The following is a 20762-nucleotide window of genomic DNA, read 5'->3' as shown; positions in this document are numbered from 1 at the left end:
TAGAGTAGAATGGGTGAGTGGGGGAGGAGAGGAAGGTGATAGGTCAGGGAGGAGAGGGTGGAGTGGAAAAGAAGATAGGCAGGTTGGAAGTGACATGATCTGTAAAGACCCGGATCTGATTAAGATCCAGGGATAGAATTAAGAGAAAATGTAATGACTGATCTAGTGACAAAGTATTGTCTGTTGATGAATTAGTGTTCCCTTGCAATTTTGCTTGTGATGCAGAAACAGTAGAAGTGGTTCCTATTTTGTCAACCTTTTGCAACTTATAAGGCCGAGTTTATTGATCAGCTTTCATACAGGGATTGTTGTGGTGTTGTGGTAGTGTTCCTATCTCTGAGCCAGGGAGCCCAGATTTAAGTTCCACATGTGCCGGAGATGTGAAATAGCATCTCTGAATAGATTGGTTAGAAAATATCTACACAACCTTCATGAGCAGATTTTAAATTAAATGGCAGTTAGATATAAGAGAAACAAATTATACAGAATGTTTGCTGCACAGGCAGATAACTGATCAGTGAAAGCAAAACCTGGCCTTCAATATTTTGTAACAGTAATCATGTTTCAAAAGGGAGAGATCAAAGCAGCATTGAGTGTGTTTTTCTGTGTTGTGTTCATGTTATAAGGGTGAAGTGTGAACTGCTGCAGAGCCTCACCCAAGTTGTGGTTTTACACGTGATTTACAAAAATACACTCTATAAATCATCTGGTGTGAGACCTGTTCCAAAATCACCATCAGGAAAAGCATCCGACAGCAATTCAGTTGCACAAATTGCTTTCCTGATCCAAAGTGTTGTGTTCTGTGTGAAATGTTAGCTCTCTTTTCGTTTCCACAGCTGCGGCCAATCCTGCTGAATTTCTCCAGCACTTCGTATTTTGGAGCTCCAGTACTTTGCCTTTGTTTGAAGTTTGTTGGAAAGCATTCCATGGCTCAAAAATGTGCACCACCACAAAGTATTGTCTCAAACATCCTGCTAATGTCTTGCCACCACACCCAGTATATTCATACAATTCCATTTGATGTTTATCTCCTGGCATTACAACAAACAGTTTCTCATGTAGAGCTTAGAATTGACATTTTTCCCACAATGAAATTGTAAAGGGATCTGAATATTATTTCATATACAGGGTACCTGTATGTATATTAACTAAAACAGATGAGGCAAACATGTACCACTGTGAGTGCTACATAAACTTGTAGCCATGATATGGAAGTGCTGGTGGTGGACTGGGGTGGACAAAGTCAGAAATCACACATCCAGGTCCAACAGGCTTATTTGAATTCACAAGCTTTAGGAGTGCAGCTCCTTAATCAGGTGGTGAACTTCAGATACTTCCTTTAAAAGAAGCACACTATTTTGGTGGTGGCCTCCATGCTTTCCCAAACATAAGACAGTCCAGTTTAGGGCAAATGACTTTATACAGGGACCCTCAAACTGGCCTTAGACTGTAAGAATGGATATACTGAGTAGAACAAGCAGCACCAAAGCAGGCAGGATTACAGCAGTGGCAAAGGTGATTAGAATGCAATTGGTTTGCGAGTATAATGGGGTGTAGGAACCAGCACAAATGCAAGTGTAAGTAAATGTGTCTTTAAAAAGTGGACAAGTTGCCAGTGTGTCTGGAGAACAGAAATGGAGTGTGACCAAATAATGATATATTTTCATGTAATAAATATTGGAGATATATAAAACGTAAGATTTTATAAATAGATGCAGTCACTCATTCACAGATAATATTCAAACAGAAATAATAAGATATTGAGGGTTGTGTGCATGTACATACTAGAAAATTGAGCAATTTGTTTTATTCTTTCACAGGATTTGGTTGTTGCTGGCTCGACCAGTGTGTGTGTTGCCCGTCCTTAATTACTTACAAGTAAGTGGCAGTGAACCGTACTCCTGAACCTCTGCAGTACGTGCGCTGAATTTTCTCCCCATTTAGAAAATTCAGAAATCTGAAGTGCAAAGGGATTTGGAAGTCCCAGACCAGGTTTCTCTTGCAGGTTGAGTTAGTAGCTAGGAAGGCAAATACAAATTCACTCATCTCAAGAGGACTAGAATATAAAAGCAGGGATGTACTTCTGAGGCTTTACAAGGCTCTAGTCAGACCACATTTAGTGTATTGTGAGCAATTTTGGGCCTCAGACCTCAGGAATGATGTACTGGCCCTGGAGTGGGTACAGAGGAGGTTCACGAGAATGATCCCAGGAATGAAAGGTTTAACATGTGGGGAACATTTGAGGACTCTGGGTCTATACGTGATGGTGTTTAGAAGGATGAGGGGGGATCTGATTGAAATTAACAGAATACTGAACAGCCTGGACAGAGTGGACTTTGGGAAGATATATCTATTGACAGGAGAGACAAGGATTTGAGGGCACAGCCTGAGAGTAAAGGAAAGACACTTGAACAGAGACAAGGAGAAACTTCTTTAGCCAAAGAGTGGTGAGTCTGTGGAATTCATTGCCACAGAAGGCTATGGAGACCAGGTCATTGAGTATATTTTAAACAGAAATAGATAAGTTCTTGATTGCCAAAGGGATCAAAGCTTACAGGAAGAAAACAGGAGAATGAGGTTGAAAAATCTATGAGCCATGCTTGAATGGTGAAGCAGACTCGATGGGCCAAATGGCCTAATTTCTGCTCCTATGTTTTATGGTCTTATGGTTTTATGCTGATGCATCAGGGCTGAATGTGCACTAATGTGGGCAGAGCATATTTACATATGAAATGGAACATTTACTCTTGTAAAGGCATTGTAACTTTAGGACCTTCACTTAATCTAATTTGGGCTAAAGTATGCATAAAGGCAGCATCACTTGCAGATCCCAATGACCCAGAGAGAAGAGCCAGAAGCATGGACCAGTATAAGACCAGTATAAGACCAGTACACTCTGGTATTTGGAACTGGCCCCAGGAGTGCTGGTCTTTGCATCAGTGATACTGGTCCTGGCACCAAGAACACTGAACTACTCACTTTGTTTGTGAGTACTGATGGTGCTGGCTTGAGTGGCACTCCATCAAATAGGTTACCAACTTGTTTGTTAATTATGATTAGAAACTGCACATCTCCCTAACTCTGGAGTCCCCATACCAATAACATAAGCAAAGGATGAAGAAATATTCAGAAACCCAGGCAAAGACAGTGACAACCAATGTTTGCTAATACCCATATGGTCGGTGGCATACGCTTGTATGATCGTACACTTTGGCATCTGTTTAGTAACTGAAGAAAAAAGAAGCTGAACTGTTGATCTTTTATGAGTTCAAATTCTGCTCCTTCATTGGAACATTGTGAAGGCAAATAGATCTGAAGTAGAACAGAGCGTGGAAGTGACAGACCTGTCACCTTCTTTAATGAGATCATCCTGGACATCAGTAACTATGACAGAATCAAGGGAGCTGGGTAGGGTAAAGACAAAGGGGATAGTATTAACCCCCAACAAGAAGTTAAATCTTTCAAAATTCCAAACCTGACTACAGAACTACCTAGATTGGCACTAACAAAGTGCCCCAGACTCTGCTGTTTGTATCTGCCGAACATATTTTTGCAGCAAAAAGCTCTGGATGCCATGTTGGTGAGATTACTCTTGAGTGCAATGATGACAATCAGAAGTATGCAAAGCAATGTATTGATGCCGGCATTGCCATTTTGGAGCTCAAACCTTCAACTCTCCTGAACTCACATAAATAAAACACTTGGGATTAGGAAGTTTTGTCACCAGCTCTATTTAAAGGAATCATCGTCTTCTTCCAGGTTAGTTCCTGACTGATTTCTTCTGGTTTTGCTTTGATTCACAAATGTTTGGTGCTTTCTGCATTTATCTAATGTTACAGAAGTTTACAAGTAGTGCTGGGGCAATTACATGGACTTTTGTTGACTTCAAGGCCGCTGCATAACTTCAATTTGGGTGTAGAAATGGATCTTCTTCCAAGGATGTATCATAACCCGATCAATAAAGTGAGTTCATACAGAGCAAGAGCAGCTGCTAGAAGGTGGAGGAGGAGAATGGAGGGAAAAGTTCACAGCATGTCAAATCCACCCAAGTTGCTCAGGCAGCAATTCCTCTTCTTGAACCTATCAGGAGCATTGTAAGCAATGGGGAGGCAATGGCTTAGTATTACCGCTGGACTGTTAATCCAGCAACCTAGGAAATGCTCTGGGGACCGGGGTTTGAACCCTGCCATGGCAAATGGTGAAATGTGAGTTCAATATGTACCTGGAATTAAGCGCTTAGTAATGATTGTTAATCCGTTGTCGGGAAAGGCCCATCTGGTTCACTAACATCCTCTTGGGAAGGAAACTGCCATCCTTACTTGATCATCCTTACCCACATGTGACTCCAGACCCACAGCAATGTAGTTGACCCTTTACTGCCCTTTGGGCAATTAGAGATGGGCAATAAATGCTAACCCAGCCAGCAGCGCCCTCATCCTGTGAATGAATAAAGAAAACAACATGTCTACATTTTACCAAGGAGGCCTACACTGAAATCTGCCACTTGTTGTAGCCACAACAGCAATTTCAGAGCAGGACAAAGATCATAATGCTAGTGGTAGTGAAGGTGACCAGGCAATGAACATTTATGGATCTGAATTCTTCCAGGCTGGAGGTGGAATTTTCTGCAACACCTTGCAGTTTGCCATCGACTGGTGTGTTAAGCAGGCCACTGTGACCCTCTGTTTAAAGTGAGCTTGCTGTATTTCCATCATTTTTTAATCAAAGAGAAACAGGCAGAGCAAAAGCGTGGCTTTGTTGGGCTTGGAATTTTCCCAATGGCACTGAATGCACACACATTCATTTACAGGCACCGTTCATCAACTTTGCTTTGTACCGGAAACATAAAGTATTCCACTTGGTCAACCTCCAGCTGACATGTGACTGCTAGCAGCACAATCCGCAGGACAAAGCCTGGAATCCTGGCAAAGGTTGTGATACATTCATTCAGTAGCGCTGTGCCAGCTGTAGTTCAGTCACCACCGGAAACAAAAACCAAGTGACCAGGCCGTCCTCTGACAACATGACAGCATGGAAACAAAGAAAGCAATGCTGCCACATAAAATATCACTGAGCAGACTACTTTGAGTACTGAAGCAATGTTTCTGCTACCTGGACCACCCTGGAACAGCCCTGCAGTACTCAGCAGTGTTGTCCACTGAATGCTTCATTTTGCAATCATCGGGAGACAGCACTTGCCACTAGCTACACAGAATTGGGATGAGGAGGAATATGAGGAGGAAATGACGATGGAAACCCAGCACCCCTGCACTGCCCAAAAGGTCCTTGAAGAACTTTTAGAATACTGCGTACAGTTCGGGCCACCCTTCTATAGGAAGGATGTTGTTAAACTTGAGAGGATGCAGAAAAGATTTACAGGGGTGTGGCTGGGATTGGAAGGTTTGAGATATAGGAAGTGGCTGAATAGGCTGGGCTATTTTCCCTTGAACATCAGAGGCTGAAGGATGACCTTACAGAAGTTCATAAAATTGTGAGTGGTTGGATGGGGCAAATAGCCTAAGGTCCTTTTCCCAGGGTAGGGGAGTCCAAAACTGGAGGCCATTGGTTCAAGGTGAGAGGGGAAAGATTTAAAAAGGACCTGAGGGTAATTTCTTTTTCACGCAGAGAGTGGTGCATGTATGGAATGGGCTGCCAGAGGAGGAGGTTAGATGCACAGTGTGGAAACAGGCCCTTCTGCCCAACAAATCCACACTGACCCACCGAAGCGCAACCCACCCAGACCCATTCCCCTAGACCACAGGTAATTCAGCATGGCCAATCCACCTAACATGCACATTTTTGGACTGTGGGAGGAAACTATAGAACCTGGAGGAAACCCACGCAGACACGGGGAGAATGTGCAAACTCCACACAGTCAGTCGCCTGAGGTGGGAATTGAACCTGGGTCTCTGGTGCTGTGAGGCAGTAGTGCTGACCACTGTGCCACCGTGCTGCTCAGAGGCTGCGACAATTAAAACACTTAAAAGGCATCTGGATGGGTATATGAATAGGGAGGGTTTAGAAGGATATGGGCCAAATGCTGGCAAATGAGATTAGGTCAGATTGGGGTGTGTGGTCAGCACGGATGAGTTAGACTGAAGGGTCTATTTCTGTGCTATATGACCTGAATGATACAACAGTCAGATACTTCCAAATACAAAAAACAGAGCAGCTAATTTGTGCAATGCAAGCTCCCACTAACAACAGTGTGATTAAGGCCAGATAATTTGCTCTTTGAATCTTGACTGAAGGTTAAGGACACCAGGAACAAATGACTCACATGCCATTCTTTGAAATGGTGCCATGAGATCTTTTACATTCATACGAAAGGACAAATGAATATTTCCACTTAACATCTGATGCAAAAGATAGCACCTCTGACACAGCAGCATTTCTTCAGCATTGCACTGGTAAGTCCTCTTGTGTGCTCCCCTGCAGTAGGAATTGAACCCAGAGACAAGAGTGCTATGAACTGAGCCACAGCTGGTGACCACATCTAAGTAAATGTATCTTAACCATAACTGCCTCATTTATGTTTCTCTACTACCTAGCCAGGTTGGGTACCTGAAAGGGGCAAGACCCAAGGACCTGGTTGTGGTGCAGGGTGGGCATTGAAATGAGCCGTATGCTTATGGTATGAGAAACAAAGCAATGTGGGAAGTGGAGGCATGCAGAATATGAGGAGTAGTAATGAGGATGACTGTGGCCTTCAATAGCAGCTCCACCATTGTGCACAGCCTTAGCAATGGACGGCCCCAAAAACGTGAGCCCGAATGTGTAGTTGCACCTGCCTCTCTCTGGTGAGTCCCTGTCGCATCCACTTGTGCACCACTTTATCCTGCATTATAGACTGCGTTACTGAGTGTTGTGAAATCCGTTGGGTGATGAGGCTTTTGTGGTTGAATAGCTGACAGCACGTCAAAGCTGAGAGATGTGGGTGCCTTTTAAAGCTGTATGAGACATGTGAATGTCAGTTAAGAATCCGGACCTGACAGAGATAGCAGCATTCAGGAGTTGGCTGAGGTTATTTGTAAAGATGCTTTTCTCTCACGATGATTTCAGTACACGTGAGGTTAATTCAACTATACCGAGGACCTGAGCATTGAGCGTCTGCTCCCTTTGATTTTGGAGCAAGTGTCTGAAAGATGCTCTCCCCACTCTCTGACTTGGCCTCTACAGAAACACAACATCTCTCCTGTTTTCTCTCATTTATAAATGCCTCCAGTGGGATCTCAAAATCTTGCAGCTCACTTCACAGACTAGACTCACTTCCAGCCACAATACATTGTCCCTTTAAAAGGTGCTAGCTTCAAGCAACCGGATCTGCCTGCCATACACTGTCAGAATATCTCAGCTATCTGTAAGAATAATAGGGTGGTTATGATAGGGGACTTTAACTTTCCAAACATCGACTGGGACTGCCATAGTGATAAAGGTTTCGATGGAGAGGAATTTCTTCAGTGTGTATAAGACAATTTTCTGATTCAGTATGTGGATGTACCTACTAGAGACGGTGCAAAACTTGACCTACTCTTGGGAAATAAGGCAGGGCAGGTGACTGAGGTGTCAGTGGGGGAGCACTTTGGGGCCAGCGACCATAATTCTATTCGTCTTAAAATAGTGATGGAAAAGGATAGACCAGATCTAAAAGTTGAAGTTCTAAATTGGAGAAAGGCCAATTTTGACGGTATTAGGCAAGAACTTTCGAAAGCTGATTGGAGGCAGATGTTTGCAGGTAAAGGGACGGCTGGAAAATGGGAAGTCTTCAGAAATGAGATAACAAGAATCCAGAAAAAGTATATTAATGTCAGGGTGAAAGGGAAGGCTGGTAGGTATAGGGAATTCTGGATGACTAAAGAAATTGAAGGTGTGGTTAAGAAAAAGAAGGAAGCATATGTCAGGCATAGATAGGATAGATCGAGTGAATCCTTATAAGAGTATAAAGAAAGCAGGAATATACTTAAGAGGGAAATCAGGAAGGCAAAAAGGAAACATGAGATAGCTTTGGCAAATAGAATTAAGGAGAATCCAAAGGGTTTTTACAAATATATTAAGGACAAAAGGGTAACTAGGGAGAGAATGGGGCCCTCAAAGATCAGCAAGGCGGTCTTTGTGTGGAGCCACAGAAAATGGAGAAGATACTAAATGAATATGGAGGAAGTGCTGGATGTCTTGAAACCGTTAAAAGTGGATAAATCCCCAGGACCTGGTCAAGTGTACCCGAGAACTCTGTGGGAAGCTAGAGAAGTGATTGCTGGGCCTCCTGCTGAGATATTTGTATCATCGATAGTCACAGGTGAGGTGCCAGAAGACTGGAGGTTGGCAAACGTGGTGCCACTATTTAAGAAGGGCGGAAGAGACAAGCCAGGGAACTATAGACCGGTGAGCCTGACCTCGGTGTTGGGCAAGTTGTTGGAGGGAATCCTGAGGAACAGGATGTACATGTATTTGGAAAGGCAAGTACTGATTAGGGATAGTCAACATGGCTTTGTGCTTGGGAAATCATGTCTCACAAACTTGATTGTGTTTTCTGAAGAAGTAACAAAGAAGAGTGATGAGGGCAGTGCAGTAGATGTGATCTATGTGGACTTAGGTAAGGCATTCGACAAGGTTCCCCATGGGAGGCTGATTAGCAAGGTTAGATCTCATGGAATACAGGGCGAACTAGCCATTTGGATACAGAACTGGCTCAAAAGTAGAAGACAGAGGGTGGTGGTGGAGGTTTGTCTTTCAGACTGGAGGCCAGTGACCAGTGGAGTGCCACAAGGTGCTGGGCCCTCGACCTTTTGTCATTTACATAAATGATTTGGATGTGAACATAAGAGGTACAGTTAGTAAGTTTGCAGATGACACCAAAATTGGAGGTGTAGTGGACAGCGAAGAGGGTTACCTCAGATTATAACAGGATTTGGACCAGATGGGCCAATGGGCTGAGAGGTGGCAGATGGAGTTTAATTCAGATAAATGCGAGGTGCTGCATTTTGGGAAAGCAAATTTTAGCTGGACTTATACATTTAATGGTAAGGTCTGAGGGAGTGTTGCTGAACAAAGAGACCTTGGAGTGCAGGTTCATAGCTCCTTGAAAGTGGAGTCGCAGGTAGATAGGATAGTGAAGTTTGGTATGCTTTCCTTTATTGGTCAGAGTACTGAGTACAGGAGTTGGGAGGTCATGTTGCGGCTGTACAGGACATTGGTTAGGCCACTGTTGGAATATTGCGTGCAATTCTGGTCTTCTTCCTATCGGAAAGATGTTGTGCAACTTGAAAGGGTTCAGAAAAGATCTACAAGGATGTTGCCAGGGTTGGAGGATTTGAGCTATGGGGAGAGGCTGAACAGGCTGGGGCTGTTTTCCCTGGAGCATCGGAGGCTGAGAGGTGACCTTATAGTGGTTTACAAAATTATGAGGGGCATGGATAGGATAAATAGACAAAGTCTTTTCCCTGGGGTCAGGGAGTCCAGAACTAGAGGGCATAGGTTTAGAGTGAGAGAGGAAAGATATAAGAGAGACCTAAGGGGCAACTTTTTCACACAGAGGGTGGTATGTGTATGGAGTGAGTTGTCAGAGGATGTGGTGGAGGCTGGTACAATTGCAACATTTAAGAGACATTTGGGTGGGTATATGAATAGGAAGGGTTTGGAAGGATATGGGTCGGGTGCTGGCAGGTGGAACTAGATTGGATTGGGACATCTGGTCAGTATGGACAGGTTGGACCGAAGGGTCTGTTTCCATGATGTACATCTCTATGACTCTATGTATTGATACACCAGCCAATCAGCAGAGGGGATAATACCACTGAAAGCATTTAAAACAATAAACAGCATGGAAGTGGTATACTGTCTCATTTACGATGAATGAGTACTGGTTAACTGTGCATCCCAACCTAGACATGTTCAGGGATATCTAATTTAACTACTAGCCTGTGCAACTATTGATCCTGAGTAAAACAACTTCCCTTTATAAAGACCAGTAGTGATCATCTTAATGAAACCTCTACATTAACTGTTGTCCAAATATTGTGAGTTTCCATTTTTTATGCAGTTGTCAGTTCACTCCCAAAGCTGAAGAACATGTTATCAACAAACAGCAGTTGGATTATTCAGCTTCCAGACAGCAATGCTGCCTCTGCAAATGGTGACAGAGATCTACCATCTTCAGTTGGCTCACAGAATCCCTGGAAATAGACTCATTGTACAGCACTGTCAGCACTTAAATCAGGACTTCCACCCCAGTAGAGACCAATAAGTAAACACCATCTTCAGCATGTGTTAGCAGAAACAATTTTAAGTGGGAGCTAACTGCCCATGTGCATGTGTTACGCATATCACCAAGTTATAAATGGACTGGGACCACATTTCAAGTTTAGTAAAGATTTTAATTTAGTGAACTTTGAGTCCATTTGCAGATGTTACAACTGGTGAATGTACAAGTTACTCAGACACAGGTTAAACCAGCACACTCATGATTAAAGTTGTTTTTTTAAATGTAATTTGAGGTTTGAGAGCAGCATTACCCGAAATATTCAGTGCCTGTATGAGAAAAGAGATACAGAATGTTGTACATCAGTAAGAACGGCATTGCTTATAGGCTGTAATGCAGTCTTCAATTAAGCCCCACAAATCAAGTGGTTACTTTCTTTTGAGATATAGGGGGGAATCTAATGCAAAACTCTGAAGAACCCAAGACTGTTACTCTGCACCAACATTTGAAATGGAAAGAACTGCTTCAGCAATTCAAGCAAGTCTCAACATTGGCTGCATATTCTGGCCCATCTGAAGATACTGCTCTTTGATATCCCATGGTTTAGTTTGTATGTATGTGCGTTCTTATCCTACATTGCATTGTATAAGCATTCACAGTTGGGCTTTGATTCTTGTCTTTGCAGCATTTACAGCAACCTCAAACCTTTTATGTAATCGACAGACCCTGGCTCTTTAGAAAGTTGACCATTGATAACTCTGTATTCAAAGCTTTTGCTCCCATTATAAATGTTATTTGTGGAACCACGAAAATGTACACTGATTATTCTCTTGTACTAAGGCTAGTAAAACATGTTGTCATTTGATGAAACACGTGCCTTTCAGGATATTTTCACAAAGTGAATAATTGTTTGACTGACTAGAAAGACTCAAATTGTATTTTCAGGTACAGTTTCAGTAACTTTTATCCAAATTAGTAAAATTCAAGTAGAATATTGGTTAAACCTTTCCATAAATTGAATCACATTAGAAGATGGATTGCTGCTTCTTATGATGAAGGGGATATAATGTGAGGCAACTTCTTTTCCCATGCTACCGGGAACAGGGTTTGCACACTTTACCTGTAAGTTGGGTTTTTTTTAAAAGTCTGAAATTGTCTGCTACACTTTGGATAATGACTGACAGCTGTAACTTCTGCCTTAGCTTCAGCTATTGCTTACGAGCCCAGAACTTACAGGTAAAGTGTGCAAACTCTGTTCCAGGTAGGATGGGAAAGGAAGTTGCTTCACATTATATCCCCTGTATGGGCTGTACAAAGCATGGCAATTTTAATGAAATGTTCATAAATAGAATCACCATGACCAAAGACTCACTCAGTATATAACACCACCAAAAATAAGACATCCAATTAAAGGGATCAGGTTTTTTTTTAATATTTAGGGATAATATTTCATTAGCTATGACACTGACTCATTAGTAATAAAGATCAATATGTTGTTTGTTTGAGAGTATATCACAAAATCTGTTAATGTAACGTTGAAGCATTTGAGACCTACTGGTTATTAATGAACATTTAATTCAAATATGGATAAGAGAATTAGGGTCATCACACTGCTGATTAATGCAAATTAGAAATTGCATGAACTTTGTTTTTGCACAGTCTTCACTTAAACCATTGGGTAAGCCTGCAGCAAAACCTTGGACCCTGCAATTTATTTTTAAGGCATATGTGTAACTGCAAAAAGTTATTTAAAGTGACACTGCTGCATAAATGTTATACTTTAAATACATTTGATACCTCAGAAACATTAGTTCATTTTAATAAATAGTGATATTCACTGCAACTTTAAAATAAAATTATTTAGATAGAAAAAAAATCAACTTTCCAGTGTGTGCTACGGCTTAAATGTGTTTCAATTACAGCAGGCTTTTCAGTGCACCTCCAGAAGATATGGAACCTTTGCACTTCTTTTAGCTACTCATCCATGACATTTACTGCCTGATTAAAGACATAATGTGCTGCCCCAGAATCAAGAGACAATCAAGACATTCTCATATAGTGAAAATTCTCTATTTACCTATCAATTCAAGTTCACCCCTCACAAAAAGGCTGAAGGACTATACCCCATCAAATATTTTGAACATGCACCGAGTGAAAAATGTTACATTTACTTCTAGGGTCTCAAATTCTTCATAAACTAACAGTGCTGCTGCACCTACACAACAATACGCCGCACAAACATCAGTATACGCACAGAAATGTTTTGCATTTTGGATGTAATGAGACCATGACCACATGTACATCACACAACCTGGCCACTGCAATTAAGGTACAATCCTGACAGTTAATTCACCTCATTCACATGACACAGGTAAGTATAACCACATAATTCAGTTACTTCATAACCTTTATTTTTGCATGATGCGCCACAAATAGGCTTTAGCCAAACAGCCAACCCTTCAAAATAGGAGTGTCCCCTTGAAATAAAAGTGTGTCTCAGCGTAGGTCAACAGCACAGAATGGTTTTTGTTTACGAAAAAGAAATCTGAAATAAAAGTAGAAAATCTTAAGGATACAAAGTAGCTCAGTCAGTAACTGAAACAAAAACAGTTTTTTTCTCTCTCAGATCTTTATCAGACTTACTCTGCATTTCTAACTTTTTAAAAAAAAAACTCAGCAGCACACAAGGCTTTCAGCATTTACACAAAAGCGGAAGGTCTCGGGTGCTAATAAACTACAGCCTTAATTCTGCACTACCAGTGCAAACTGTCTCAATGAACAAACAATTGTGGAAATTCCTGAGAAGAACGACTGGAATTTTAGGCCAGTAACAAGGCGTACATGATGAAGGGCTGTTAACTTGGAACTTGGTCCAGGAGCAACAGTGACAAGAGTAGGCTTTCACTCAATTGTCGACCATTCAGTTGAACTGGATGCATAAGCTGGGTATGCTCAGCAGTTGTCCATTGTTGGATAGTCATTTGCACTTAAGAGAATTTGATCGTGTAAAACATACCACTGCAGTACTCAGTTATCTGCTCCTACACTGTGGCAGCAACTCAACACACCTTATGTTGTTAAAACAAGCAAGTCAGTTATTTATAGTCAAGAAAGAGGTATGGATTATCGAAACATTTAAAACATAATAATTATGCAGCATTGCAACTTTAGCTAAAACTAAGGCATGTGGGCCAACACCCTGTGCCAAATTACATTTCAGTTGAAACATATAAATATGGTTTAAGATTAAAGTAAATACAAGACAGTACCTAACACACAAAACGCAGTAAGGCAACAACAGTGTTGTAAACTAAAATCAACCACATTTTACCTGATTCACACTGGGGTCCATTGCTCTAGTGTAGGAAATATCCTATCATTTTTGAAACTATATAGGGCTGATATTATTTTCCATACCTTTCTATCACTTAGGTACGCTTTCACATATGGAAGTTTCTCTAAATTCATTTTTCTATTGATCACAACAATATTCAGTTCCAAATCCCTACCCTATATGGCTATATAATGCAGACTGGATATAGTTAACACATTGGTAACTTTTGAAATTGCCTCAAGACATCACAAAACTCTTAGTGTGCTGACAAAACGCGGTTCTAGCCCTGGGATCGATCTTAGTGAGTTTTCTTTTCTGAATAATGATCCATCTGTGTAGAAAGGCCATTTGTGTGTCCATTCGCAGCTATTGTAGAACCATTTAGACAGTCTTTGCTTTTGAAAGCACTCTTTTTCTTGTAGGTCTGAAATTGTTCAAACACAAAAGAGCAAAGAAATGAATGGAGTTTCTTTTGCAAAGCATTGCACAGTGAGCTCACTTGTGGGCAATTCTAATGAATACGTATCTTGTACACAAGCAATTTTTCTTAAAGGCATAGATAACAGTTTTTTTTAAATGTGATCCCATAAAAAAAAGAACAATTACAACCTCTTACCAGTGTCTTACATTTTATATAGAAATGCATACATAGGTTTGCCAAAATGATTGCAGCCCCAGATAATGACATTTAAGATTTCAATTTTAACAAGAATTATATTTACCTGCAGCGCTTGGTTTGCAAAGTCCCAGTCCCAGACAGACTCACTAACTGGGTAAAAACAATGACTGCAGATGCTGGAAACCAGATTCTGGGTTAGTGGTGCTGGAACAGCACAGCAGTTCAGGCAGCATCCAAAATGCAGCGAAATCGACTTGAAGGAATATTGATGGGCTTTTGCTCGAAACGTCGATTTCGCTGCACTTTGGATGCTGCCTGAACTGCTGTGCTCTTCCAGCACCACTAATCTAGACTCACTAACTGACTGAGGGGCTGAGTGGAGACCTGAGACAGCACATGACTCTCGGCCAACATGCCCTAAAAGAAGACACCAGGTTTGGAAGGGAGTGAAGAAACCAAAGCCCAAATCTCCAGCATGAGGCTCTGAGAAACACTCCTACTCCACAGGGAAACCTAAAGTAAAACTTTAAATTCACCTTCTGAACCTCTCCCATATCTGGCTCTTGATGGTTTAATCATAGAGGCATCTCTCTGCATCACCACTACCCAAGCCCTCAATTAATTCCAACCCCAGCCTTCAATTAATACTACTGATCAAAAGAAGAAGTTTGGAAACTGAATATCAGGACATGACAGGAAGATAGATCAGTAAGTTATTCTAACAGCTCTCTCCCACCCCCACTGCCTTGTTTCTGTCAGGCAGTTAAAATTAGGGCCTAATTCTCTGCAAGGGTCTAACCATGAATTGGTGAGGTATTATACAGATATTATATCAGATGAGTCAATCATGCTTGTATTTTATACGTAAGTCAGAGTCACAAACAATCTAGCCTAAACACGTGGACAGCACCCTCTCCATCAGGAGCAGTGCTCAGAATACAGCAACGCAGGTCAATTCGTACATGAAACGCTCAGGGCATCTGGAAAAATTCAATCATGGCGCCAATCGATGGAAGAAACATTGCTCTGTGCATGGAATGGAAAGTTATCTCTGCAATCACAGCCTGATTCTCTCTCCCATTTACTGCTGATAGGCTCACTTCCAGCAACAAATACGAGAAAGAAAACACCATGTGAACAGACAGTGAATAAGAAAGAAAGGACGGAAAGTGAGTGAACAAGGGGCTGAGGAATCTGGAGAAGCAGGATCTGAGGATGAGGCTGGGAAATGGGGCTACTGCGGCTGGGAATACACAGGTCGTGGCAGAAGATATAGAGGCTGTAAGTGAGGTTGGCAAGAGAAGGGACAGGAGGGAGAAGGCAAACCACAGTGTTAGGATGGACGCTGCAAAGGATGCATATTGTTTGAACTTGTCAACGAAAGACCACTCAACTCGTGAGAAGCCAGGGAAATCTGAAATCACCGAGGTAATGAATTCTATCCAAATGAATGTGGAATCTTTGGCTTAAGACCTTATTAGCTCAGGAGCAGCCATGTGAGAGGATACAAATAGAACACTGTGTGAATTGTTATATTTAAATCTCTGACTGAAATCTGAGGTGCAGTAAAAAGGATGGTAACTGCCTTGTTAAACTCTTCCAGTTTTATGTATATGCAAAGGAAACACATTAGCTGCGACTTCACCCCTTTTGTGGAAGATGTGTTTAGGGTGCTTTTTTTGTGTGTGTGAAGAAGTGTGTGCCAGTTATTTTGAAAAATAACTTGCTAATTTATGCCTGTTGTCTCGTGTCAGTTTAAACACTGAGGTGTCTAATAATGCTTTCTTTGTGGCCTTTAATGGAGGATTAATAAAATATTGATGAATTCTTCTAATTTTGTTTTTGTGCATGCCCCAATACTCCAAATGTCAACATAAATTCAGAAACTATTGTTACTTCATGACTGGATCCTCTCATAAATGATTTACTGATAATGAAGAGGAGGGCCGGAAAACCAAAATAAAGCTCCTCTAAACCAAAGAGTAGCCCTCAAGAAAAATCTCAAGAAGAAGGCTTCAAGAAGAAAATTATTTTGGTGCCCTGCTCAAGACCTCACATTCCTGATATCGAATATGAAAGTACCAAAACTGTTTGGAAAAAAAAACAGAATGAATGGCTTTCTTTAAAGAGGTTTGAGACCAGTAATCTGAAACCTTTCCTCACAATGTCGATGTGACATGTTCTGAGTTTATCTGGGATATGGTCATGCATTATTTAAATCAAACTTCATTATTTTGATGCCAGTATTTCTTTGCTAGACTATACATAGTATGTCATTATTGTGATGAAATTGTTGAGGAGATCCTCTGCTCTCCTACTGTCAATACTGTTTAAACAACCCCAAATGCAGTAGAGACCAGAATAACTAAGCCACACTGTTTTTAGTGGTTTCACTAGTCTCTCAGCAGAATTACATCAAGAGCTGGGTTAGCGCCAATGTGTTTTTACTAATTCTAACTGGTACTTGTGAATTTGTAACTATCGCTTGCCTGGTCAATGGGCCAGTTTGGTAGAAATGTTTTTTGCAAGATCTAGAAATCTGTCTGTCTTTCCTCTTGCCTGGCTTTCAAAGTGGATCTCCTGGATAATTTCTACCGGGAATGATTCTAAATGAGAGACCAAATTCCTTTTGATCAAGTGTTATGCTCCATGAGCTGACAGCCTACGATGTGATGTCCCTTGATTTTCAAAACAGACTTGGGCAAAGTTCTGCATCAAAGGCTGTCAGGTGAGATGAAAGCTGTGAAGGTCCAGATTAAATTCTTGGCTCAAGAGAAGAAAACGCGTTTGTTTTAAAAGTTACTATGTCAGTTTAGAAGTTATGAGTACTCGCTGGGGTCAGTGATAGGGACCATAACAGTTTCTGATTTACAATGGTTTACATTCAGAAAACAGTACAAATTGGTCAAATTTACAGATGGTATCAAAATACCATGGGCAGTGGAATCAAGGGAGGCAAATCAGAAAATATTTAATTGGAAGAACGACAGAATAAAATTTAAACAACTGTGGAGGACTCCTTGAAAAAAGGAAATGGTCAAGTTAAGTATTCCATGGATGATGTTGAAGGTTAATTTGAAAGAGGTTGTTTAGTACAGTTAATGTTCAAAATTTCAATCAATGAAGAGTAACACCTAGCAAAGCCCAGAGGATTTACATGGCCAGAGCAACAGACTAGAAGTTAGAGCAGACACTGGTCAAAGCCTCCTAAGACTGTTTACCAGGACTTCCTACCATGGACAGAGAGTGAGAGTGAGCGTGAGTGTGTCTGTGTGTGTGTGTGCCTGTGTGCGTGTGTGTGTCTGTGTGTATGTGTCTGTGGTCTGCGTGTGTCTATGTCCGTGTGTGTGTGTCTGTCTGTGTGTCTGTCTGTGTCTGCGTGTGTGTCTATGTCTGTGTGCGTGTGTGTGTGTCTGTGTCTGTGTGTGTGTGCGTGTGTGTCTATGTCTGTGTGCGTGTGTGTGTGTGTGTCTGTGTCTGTGTGTGTGCGTGTGCGTGTGTGTCTATGTGTCTGTGTGTTAGAGTTAAAAGAATGTGTTTCAGAGCTGATCCAGAGGAGGTAAATGAAATAGTTAACAGAACACTAAAGATAAATCCATAAAATTATTTTAAATTCAATTGCATAACACAAGTGAGCATACATTAAAGATAATAAAAGGCAACTTTAAGATTGATATCAGAGAATTCTTCTCAATACAAAGCCTAACAGTGCATGTAAAAGTGCAATGCAGCTGCAAACCACAAAAGCATTAGATGCTTTAACAGAGACTTTCTACAATGGGTCAAATAGCTTTCTTGTCTTCAATACATGATGATTTTAAGTGATTTACTTACAACTGGTAAGACGACTAGTTGGAATGAATACAGATGATTAGATATCTTATTACTCAGTTAATAAAAATTAGTATGTGTTAATGATGGTAGAATAAAGAAAGTCTGTGCGGAATCTGTCTGTCAAAACAGCCCAATATCTCTCAAGCATCAGGTAATATATCTCTTTCAACCTAAAAAGACTGCACTTGTTTACATAGAGTCATACAGCATGGAAACAGACCCTTCGGTCTAACCATAATCCCATGCCGAACATAATCCCAAAATAATCTAGTCCCACCTGCTTGCTTCCGGCCATATCCCTCTAAAACTTTCCTATTCATATGTCTATCCAAATGTCTTTTAAAAGTTGGAATTGAAACCGCACCCACCACTTCCTCAGGAAGTGCGTTCCACACATGAACCACCCTCTGTGTAAAAAATTGCCTTTTAAGTCTTCTTAAATCTCTCTCCTCTCACCTGACAAATGTGCCTCCTAGTCTTGAAACCCCCCATTCTAGGGAAAGGACAACTACCATTAAATCCATCTCTCCCTCTCATTATTTTATACACTTCTATCAGGTTGCCTCTCAACATTCTATGCTCCAGTGAATAAAAAGTGCCAGGATAAGCAGCCTTTCTTTGTAACTCAAACCTTCCGTATCTGGCGACATCCTGGTAAATCTTTTCGGAACCCTCTCCAGCTTGATAATATCCTTTCTATAACTGAGCGACAAGAACTGGACACAGTATTCCAGGAGAGTACTTACTTTAAAGGAACTCGCAGCATATATAGCGGTTATAATATCCCAAAAACTCCCTGTATTCTGAAAAGGTATCAGTGGATTGGATAAAATCTAATATAAGGTCCTTATTCAATAAAGGGAAGCACAAATTAGGAAATTATACACTAGATAGTTTAATGTCTCAAAGGGAAATGGTTGGAATCCGTTATTAAGAAAGTCAAAACGCAATTCAGTAAAATTAGTATGGTTTTATGAAGAATAAAACATGCTTGACTAATTTGCTAGAGTCCTTCAAAGATGTAACAAGCAAAGGAGGGTCTTATGGATTGAATATACCTGGATGTCCAGAAGATATTTTGATATGGTGCTGCACAACATGTTAACACACAAGATCACAAGGGGTTAGGGGTAATTTATTAGCTTGGATAGAGAACTGGCTAGCCAACAGAAAGAGAACCAGGATAAAGGGGTGTCTTTTTGTTGGCAAACTATAACTAGTGGGATGCCACAGGATTCATTTCTCAGGCCGCACTACTTACAATCTAAATGAATGACTTGGGTCAGGGATGGGAGGTACTATAGCCAAATTTGCAGATGACACTAAATGAAGTGGGAAAGAAAGTTGCAATGAAGAAACAAGAAATTTACAAATGGATATGGATTGATTTGGTGGATAGGCCAAAGGTTGACAGGTAAAGGTAAAAGGCAACTTATTATCTAAATGGAGAGAAACCTCAAAGTGCTTTAGTGCACAGGAATCTGGGTGTTTTCGTTCAGGAATCACAGAAAGCGAAGCATGCAGGTACAGGAGGTATAAGGATGGCAGATGGAATTTTGGCATTTATTGCTGAAGATATGGAGTATGGAGTAGAGGAGCACTGTTGCAACTGTATAAGGCATAGGGGAGACTACTCCTGGGTACTATTGGAGGTTTGGTCCATTACTTGAGGAAGAATGCAACTGCATTTGAAGCAGTTTAGAGGAAGTGCATAGGTCATTCCGGAGTCATAGCACATAGAAACAGACCTTTCGGCCCAACTCAGCCATGCCGACCAGGTTTCCTATTTGAACTAGTTCCATTTGCCTACACTTATCCCTCTCAACCTTTCCTGTCTATGCACCTGTCCAAATGTTTTTTGAATATTGTAATTTTATCCGCCTCTACCATTTCCAGTGACAGCTCATTCCAAATTCGCATCAGTCAGATGAAAATTTTGTCTTTTGAAGAGAGATTGAACCGTTTAAGCCTATACTCACTGGAATTGAAAAGAATGAAAATTGATTTGATTGAGACAGATAAGATGTTAAAGGGATTGACAAAATAGACACTGAACAAATGTTTCCCCTTATGGGACAATCTGGAACGAGAGGTCACAGTTTTAGTCTGAAGGGTGGCAGATTTGAGACAGAGACAAGGAGCAATTACTTCTCTCAAAGGGTCACAAATCTGTGGAATTCACTAACCCAGAATGGAAGATCGAGTAAATTTAAGGACTAAATTGACATTTTAATAATTAGTAACAGATTAAAGAGTTATGGGGAATGAGCAGAAAAGTGGAATTGAGGCTGAGCTGAGATCAATTATGATTGTATTAGATGGTAAATGAATTGCCTCCTCCAGCTCCTTGTTCTTATGTCCTAAACCACGCAAAACCACTTTGACTCACTCGCCACAGATCAGGATTTTCATATATAATTGAAAATATTAAGTGGCACATAGTGTATGGGTGCAGATGAAACAGATGCCGAACATAATAACTTACCTGTATATAGAAATTAGTGAAGAGTATAATCAGAGAGATCATGTAGCCAATCTGGAAGTACAGCCAGCCACTTGGAAATCCACACGGCCAGAAAACACCAAAACTGGTCTGAATTATCGTTAGAACAAACTGGAGCTGGAAAAATTGCAAATTAAAATCAGAATTTTTGAATCTCTATATATATATTTATAAAACAACAAAGTAAATACAGCTTTAGAACACCATACTAAAACTAATACTACTGAACTAATCACAGGTGTGTGTGTGTGTGTGTGTGTGTGTGTGTGTTAGT

General features: G+C 40.9%; 1 protein-coding gene across 2 annotated transcripts in view; it reads right to left on the bottom strand.

Moving 5' to 3' along the window:
• Nucleotides 1-10352: 10352 nt before the first annotated feature.
• The window catches only part of elovl5 (ELOVL fatty acid elongase 5), a 106426-nt gene continuing 96016 nt past the window's right edge, over nt 10353-20762 (bottom strand). For both annotated transcript variants that reach the window (XM_060852876.1, XM_060852882.1), the window contains exons 7-8: nt 20471-20605; nt 10353-13956 (exon numbers count right to left, since the gene is read on the bottom strand). In XM_060852876.1, the coding sequence (XP_060708859.1) occupies nt 13831-13956; nt 20471-20605 (261 nt within the window). In that variant the 3' untranslated portion in view covers nt 10353-13830. The remainder of the gene's footprint in view (nt 13957-20470; nt 20606-20762) is intronic.

The sequence above is a fragment of the Hemiscyllium ocellatum genome, chromosome 3, assembly GCF_020745735.1.
Source record: "Hemiscyllium ocellatum isolate sHemOce1 chromosome 3, sHemOce1.pat.X.cur, whole genome shotgun sequence".
Taxonomy (NCBI): domain Eukaryota; kingdom Metazoa; phylum Chordata; class Chondrichthyes; order Orectolobiformes; family Hemiscylliidae; genus Hemiscyllium; species Hemiscyllium ocellatum.
This window is presented reverse-complemented; position numbering and strand designations above follow the sequence as displayed.